The sequence below is a fragment of the Coregonus clupeaformis genome, unplaced genomic scaffold, assembly GCF_020615455.1.
Source record: "Coregonus clupeaformis isolate EN_2021a unplaced genomic scaffold, ASM2061545v1 scaf0171, whole genome shotgun sequence".
NCBI lineage: Eukaryota > Metazoa > Chordata > Actinopteri > Salmoniformes > Salmonidae > Coregonus > Coregonus clupeaformis.
The window spans coordinates 597,421-604,316 of NW_025533626.1; the positions used below are offsets into that span (position 1 = coordinate 597,421).

Sequence of the window (6,896 nt, forward strand, 5' to 3'; positions counted from 1 at the left end):
TCTCCAATGCTTCCCACAGTTGTCAAGTTGGCTGGTGGTGGATCTCTACTCTGAATAGCTCGTTCCATCTCATCCCACAGATGCTCAATTGGATTGACATCTGGCGACTGGGCAGGCCACTGCAGTAAGCTGAATTCACTGTCATGTTTGTGGAACCATTCCTTGACAATCCTAGCCTTGTGGCATGGGGCTGAAAAAATGTGCTCTATCCTGCTGAAAAAAAACAATTTGCAGATGGATACAATGCTGCCGGGCGGCAGGTAGCTTAGTGGTTAAGAGCGTTGTGCCAGTAACCGAAAGGTCGCTGGTTCTAATCCCCGAGCCGACTAGGTGAAAAACCTGTCGATGTGCCCTTGAGCAAGGCACTTAACCCTAATTGCTCCTGTAAGTCGCTCTGGATAAGAGCGTCTGCTAAATGACCAATATATTAATGATGCCATGAAGGGATGCACCTGATTGGCAATGATGTTCAGATATCCTGGGACATTCAAACATTGCTCCACATTTATCAAGGGGTCCAATGTGTGCCATGAAAACACACCCCACACCATCACACCACAAAGCTGCAATGTTGGCATGATGGATGCATGTCCTCATGTGGTTTTCTCCATACCCTAGTCCTCCCATCAGCGTGAAACAGCAGGAAGTGGGATTCATCAGACCAGCCAATGTTTTTCCAATTCTCCAGTGTCCAGCGTTTTCGTTCCTTAGCCCACTGCAACCTCAGTTTTTAGTTTTTTGCTGAAAGAAGTGGAACTCTGTAAGGTCGTGTGAAGGTACGACGAGTTGTGCATTATTTTATGGGTCTTTGGGCACCAGTGTTGTACTGGACTGGCAGTCGGCTAACTGTAGCCCGTCTGTTGCTCTGCACAATTCGTGCCAGCCTCCTTTGTCCTCTTTCATCAATGACCCATTGGCTGGATGTTCTTTGGGTGGTAGAACTGTTGAGCGTGAAAAACCCAGCAGCGTTGCAGTTCTTGACACACTCAAACCGTTGTGCCTGGCATTTACTACCATACCCTGTTCAAAGGCACTTAAATATTTTGTCTTGCCCATTTACCCTCTGAATGGCACACATACACAATCCATGTCTCAGTTGTCTCAAGGCTTAAAAAATCCTTCTTTAACCTGTCTCCTCCCCTTCATCTACACTGATTGAAGTGGATTTAATAAGTGACATCAATAAGGGATTATAGCTTTCACCTGGTCAGTCTATGTCATGGAAAGACTCCTAATGTTTTGTACACTCAGTGTACATACATGATGTGAATGAAGCACAGATTCCCATAGATTACATATGGACAGTTACATACCCTAACACACAACTAACTGATTTAAACAACTCATCAATAAACAACATACATTATAAATAGCTCAGTATCTACTGCTATCGATACATTATCTGTAGAATACTGAAAGTACAATAAGTAATTATTTAGATTCTAGAACATACTTCATTCCCCAGGTTGGAGTTAAAATCTGGCCAATGGAACCCTGACACTAGCTAAAGGCTAACCCTACACTGTGCGTTATCCAATGAGTGTCTTCATACAGGCGGGCCCACTGAAGGGCCAGTTGTACTGGTTATGAACAGGGCCGTTGACGTTACATTCGAAGAAGGAGAACATGGGGAACCAAATCCGAGCGCGGCGGCTGTGTTGGAAAGCCCTGGTATTGGCCAGAGTGTGATAGTAGAGGAAGAGTCTGGTGGTGATGTAGAAGGCTATGAACACATCGATGGAGTAGTGCTCATGAGCCGCCAGGATGAAGAAGATGCCAAACAGATTCAGAACCCAGGAGATGGTATGGATCAGGTGCCAGCTACGAGGAGTATCTATGGGAAATATCCATGATATACAGTATAGAATCAGACATTGTAATATTACTATCTGACCTCTAGTAGGTCACGATGTTGTTCAGCACTTTGTGACAAATGTTTTTGTCACACACACACACACACACACACACACACACACACACACACACACACACACACACACACACACACACACACACACACACAGTATGACTCACACTCTGTGATGAAGAAGTTGAGCATGGTGAGCACCACAGTGTGACCAGAGAACATGTAATCTCCACAGGTATCCACTCCATTCAGCGTCATCCCAAAGCCACTCCATATAGCTAACACCCTCTGGACCTTAGACCACATATCACCATACATCTACACACACACACACACACACACACACACACACAGACACACACACACACACACACACACACACACAAAAAGAGTTAGCAATGATCTGAACAGTGTGTCCTTTAATCAACCAGTCACCAGACTCTGTCCTTTAATCAACCAGTCACCAGACTCTGTCCTTTAATCAACCAGTCACCAGACTCTGTCCTTTAATCAACCAGTCACCAGACTCTGTCCTTTAATCAACCAGTCATCAGACTCTGTCCTTTAATCAACCAGTCACCAGACTCTGCCCTTTAATCAACCAGTCATCAGACTCTGCCCTTTAATCAACCAGTCACCAGACTCTGTCCTTTAATCAACCAGTCACCAGACTCTGTCCTTTAATCAACCAGTCACCAGACTCTGTCCTTTAATCAACCAGTAACCAGACTCTGCCCTTTAATCAACCAGTCACCAGACTCTGCCCTTTAATCAACCAGTCACCAGACTCTGCCCTTTAATCAACCAGTCACCATACTCTGTCCTTTAATCAACCAGTCACCAGACTCTGTCCTTTAATCAACCAGTCATCAGACTCTGTCCTTTAATCAACCAGTCACCAGACTCTGTCCTTTAATCAACCAGTCACCAGACTCTGTCCTTTAATCAACCAGTCACCAGACTCTGTCCTTTAATCAACCAGTCACCAGACTCTGTCCTTTAATCAACCAGTCACCAGACTCTGTCCTTTAATCAACCAGTCACCAGACTCTGTCCCTTTAATCAACCAGTCACCAGACTCTGCCCTTTAATCAACCAGTCACCAGACTCTGTCCTTTAATCAACCAGTCACCAGACTCTGTCCTTTAATCAACCAGTCACCATACTCTGTCCTTTAATCAACCAGTCACCAGACTCTGTCCTTTAATCAACCAGTCATCAGACTCTGTCCTTTAATCAACCAGTCACCAGACTCTGTCCTTTAATCAACCAGTCACCAGACTCTGTCCTTTAATCAACCAGTCACCAGACTCTGTCCTTTAATCAACCAGTCACCAGACTCTGTCCTTTAATCAACCAGTCACCAGACTCTGTCCTTTAATCAACCAGTCACCAGACTCTGCCCTTTAATCAACCAGTCACCAGACTCTGCCCTTTAATCAACCAGTCACCAGACTCTGTCCTTTAATCAACCAGTCACCAGACTCTGTCCTTTAATCAACCAGTCATCAGACTCTGCCCTTTAATCAACCAGTCACCAGACTCTGTCCTTTAATCAACCAGTGATCAGACTCTGTCCTTTAATCAACCAGTCACCAGATTCTGTCCTTTAATCAACCAATCACCAGACTCTGTCCTTTAATCAACCAGTCACCAGACTCTGTCCTTTAATCAACCAGTCACCAGACTCTGTCCTTTAATCAACCAGTCACCAGACTCTGCCCTTTAATCAACCAATCATCAGACTCTGTCCTTTAATCAACCAATCACCAGGTAGTGTGTCCCCCACCTTACTGGAGCACTGCAGGTGTTGTCCAGGTACAGAGAGGGAGGTAACAAACATGGTGACGCAACGCAGCAGAAACACTGTTCCAATCAGAGAACACAGACGCCTCAATATGATAGACCTAGAGAGAGAGAGACAATATTAGACCTAGAGAGAGACAGACACCTCAATATGATAGACCTAGAGAGAGAGAGACAATATTAGACCTAGAGAGAGACAGACACCTCAATATGATAGACCTAGAGAGAGAGAGACAATATTAGACCTAGAGAGAGACAGACACCTCAATATGATATATTAACACACCATCCCCTGGCATGGCACAGTGCTATATTAACAGACCATCCCCTGGCACAGTGCTATATTAACAGACCATCCCCTGGCATGGTGCAGTGCTATATTAACAGACCATCCCATGGCATGGCACAGTGCTATATTAACAGACCATCCCCTGGCACAGTGCTATATTAACAGACCATCCCCTGGCACAGTGCTATATTAACAGACCATCCCCTGGCACAGTGCTATATTAACACACCATCCCCTGGCACAGTGCTATATTAACACACCATCCCCTGGCACAGTGCTATATTAACAGACCATCCCCTGGCATGGCACAGTGCTATATTAACAGACCATCCCCTGGCACAGTGCTATATTAACAGACCATCCCCTGGCACAGTGCTATATTAACAGACCATCCCCTGGCACAGTGCTATATTAACAGACCATCCCCTGGCACAGTGCTATATTAACACACCATCCGCTGGCACAGTGCTATATTAACAGACCATCCCATGGCACAGTGCTATATTAACAGACCATCCCCTGGAATGGCACAGTGCTATATTAACAGACCATCCCCTGGCATGGCACAGTGCTATATTAACAGACCATCCCCTGGCACAGTGCTATATTAACAGACCATTGTCACGCCCTGGCTCTGGGGACTATGTTAGGTTGAGCCAGGGTGTGTAAGTCTATGTTTAATTTTCTATGTTGGTCTGAGTGACTCCCAATCAGAGGCAACGAGTGTCAGCTGGGTGTCTCTGATTGGGAGCCATATTTAACTGTTTGTCTTGCACTTTGTGTTTTGTGGTTTCTTGTTCCTTTTGGTTTGTGTATCGAAGGACTTCACGTTTCGTTCTTTGTTTTGATCGTAGTGATCTAGTCAATAAATATAAATATGTTCACCATAACGCTGCGCCTTGGTCCTCCTCCTTGCTTGATCGTGACAGAAGAAACCACCAAGACCAGACCAAGCAGCGTGTCCAGGAGCCATCGCTAATAGATCTCCGTGGCAGCTTCGACTGGGTCAAGCCCATTGAGGAGCTGAGTGACGAGGGTTGGAGACAGAGGAGCGAGAGGTGGGCGAGAATGTTGGAGGCCTGGTCCACGGGGAGGAGAGACCCCCAGAAAATTTTTAGGGGGGGGCTCACGACGTCGGGGCAGCAGGAGGCCGCTATGGAGTGGTCCAGCGGGGTTGCAGAGGAGGCCGCCAGGTTACGGGGGCCACTGGTAGAAGAGGGGATGGAAGGTGTAGAGGCACGGCGAGAGGTACTGGCGTGTGTTGCCAGTCCGGTCCGGCCGCTCCAGATCCGGTGTAGAGCCAGTGGTGTGTGTCCCCAGTACGGTCCGGTCTATTCCTGCTCCCGCACCAAACCCCACGGTGTGTGTCGACAGCCCAGCCCGGCCCGTTCCTGCTCTCCGCACCAAGTCTGTGGTGCGCGTCGCCAGCCCAGTCCGGCCCATCCAAGCTTCCCGCACAGCCAGTGGTGTGCGTCGTCCAGTCCGGCACGGCCCGTTCTGCTCTCCGCAGCAAAGTCTGTGGTGCGGCGTCGCCAGCCCGGTCCGGCCGTCCAAGCTCCCCGCACCAGCCAGTGGTGTCGTCGTCAGTCCGGCACGGCCCGTTCCTGCTCTCCGCACCAAGTCTGCTGGTGCGCGTCGCCAGCCCAGTCCGGCCCATCCAAGCTTCCCGCACAAGCCAGTGGTGTGCGTCGTCAGTCGGCACGGCCCGTTCTGCTCTCCGCACCAAGTCTCTGGTGCGCGGCACGCCAGCCCGGTCCGGCCCGGCTCAAGCTCCCGCACCGGGTCAGTGGTGCTAGCGTCGTCAGCCCGGTCCGGCTCATTCCTGCTCCCCCGCACGTCGAGGGTGCGCCCGCCAGCCCGGTCCGCCCGTTCCTCCTCCACGCATCGGCCAGGGGTGTCGTCGTCAGTCCAGCACAACCCGTGCCTGGGTCGTGTCCGAGCCGGATCCGCCGCTCGAGGCGGAGTGCCCAACCGGTCCCTCCTGTTGTGAAGTTATTTGGCGCGGCCGGAGTCCGCGCCTTTGGGAGTACTGTCACGCCTGGCTCTGGGGACTATGTTAGGTTGAGCCAGGGTGTGTAAGTCTATGTTTAATTTTCTATGTTGGTCTGAGTGACTCCCAATCAGAGGCAACGAGTGTCAGCTGGGTGTCTCTGATTGGGAGCCATATTTAACTGTTTGTCTTGCACTTTGTGTTTTGTGGTTTCTTGTTCCTTTTGGTTTGTGTATCGAAGGACTTCACGTTTCGTTCTTTGTTTTGATCGTGTGATCTAGTCAATAAATATAAATATGTTCACCCGCAACGCTGCGCCTTGGTCCTCCTCCTTAAGCGATCGTGACAACCATCCCCTGGCACAGTGCTATATTAACAGACCATCCCCTGGCATGGCACAGTGCTATATTAACAGACCATCCCCTGGCACAGTGCTATATTAACAGACCATCCCCTGGCACAGTGCTATATTAACACACCATCCCCTGGCACAGTGCTATATTAACAGACCATCCCCATGCACAGTGCTATATTAACAGACCATCCCATGGCACAGTGCTATATTAACAGACCATCCCCTGGCACAGTGCTATATTAACAGACCATCCCCTGGCACAGTGCTATATTAACAGACCATCCCATGGCACAGTGCTATATTAACAGACCATCTCCTGGCATGGCACAGTGCTATATTAACAGACCATCCCCTGGCACAGTGCTATATTAACAGACCATCCCCTGGCACAGTGCTATATTAACAGACCATCCCCTGGCACAGTGCTATATTAACAGACCATCCCCTGGCATGGCACAGTGCTATATTAACAGACCATCCCCTGGCACAGTGCTATATTAACAGACCATCCCCTGGCACAGTGCTATATTAACAGACCATCCCCTGGCACAGTGCTATATTAACAGACCATCCCCTGGCATGGCACAGT

At 48.9% G+C, this 6,896-nt stretch overlaps 1 protein-coding gene across 1 annotated transcript; it reads right to left on the reverse strand.

The window, feature by feature from the left end:
- Positions 1 to 1,183: 1,183 nt before the first annotated feature.
- LOC123481037 (sphingomyelin synthase-related protein 1-like) lies at positions 1,184 to 3,809 on the reverse strand. Its single transcript, XM_045213918.1, has 3 exons — positions 3,657 to 3,809; positions 2,035 to 2,185; positions 1,184 to 1,834 (listed from the first exon to the last, which is right to left on the reverse strand). The coding sequence occupies exons 1-3, from the start codon at positions 3,708 to 3,710 to the stop codon at positions 1,530 to 1,532; spliced, it is 510 nt and encodes a 169-aa protein (XP_045069853.1). The 5' UTR covers positions 3,711 to 3,809; the 3' UTR covers positions 1,184 to 1,529.
- Positions 3,810 to 6,896: the final 3,087 nt, after the last annotated feature.

Excerpts from the sequence above, each read along its gene's own strand:
- LOC123481037 (XM_045213918.1), bottom strand. The coding sequence starts at position 3,710 with ATGTTTGTTACCTCCCTCTCTGTACCTGGACAACACCTGCAGTGCTCC. Across the intron at positions 2,186-3,656 it reads ACCTGCAGTGCTCCAGTAAG|ATGTATGGTGATATGTGGTC; the intron begins GTGGGGGACACA and ends GTGTGTGTGTAG. Across the intron at positions 1,835-2,034 it reads CAACTTCTTCATCACAGAGT|ATACTCCTCGTAGCTGGCAC; the intron begins GTGAGTCATACT and ends TATTTCCCATAG.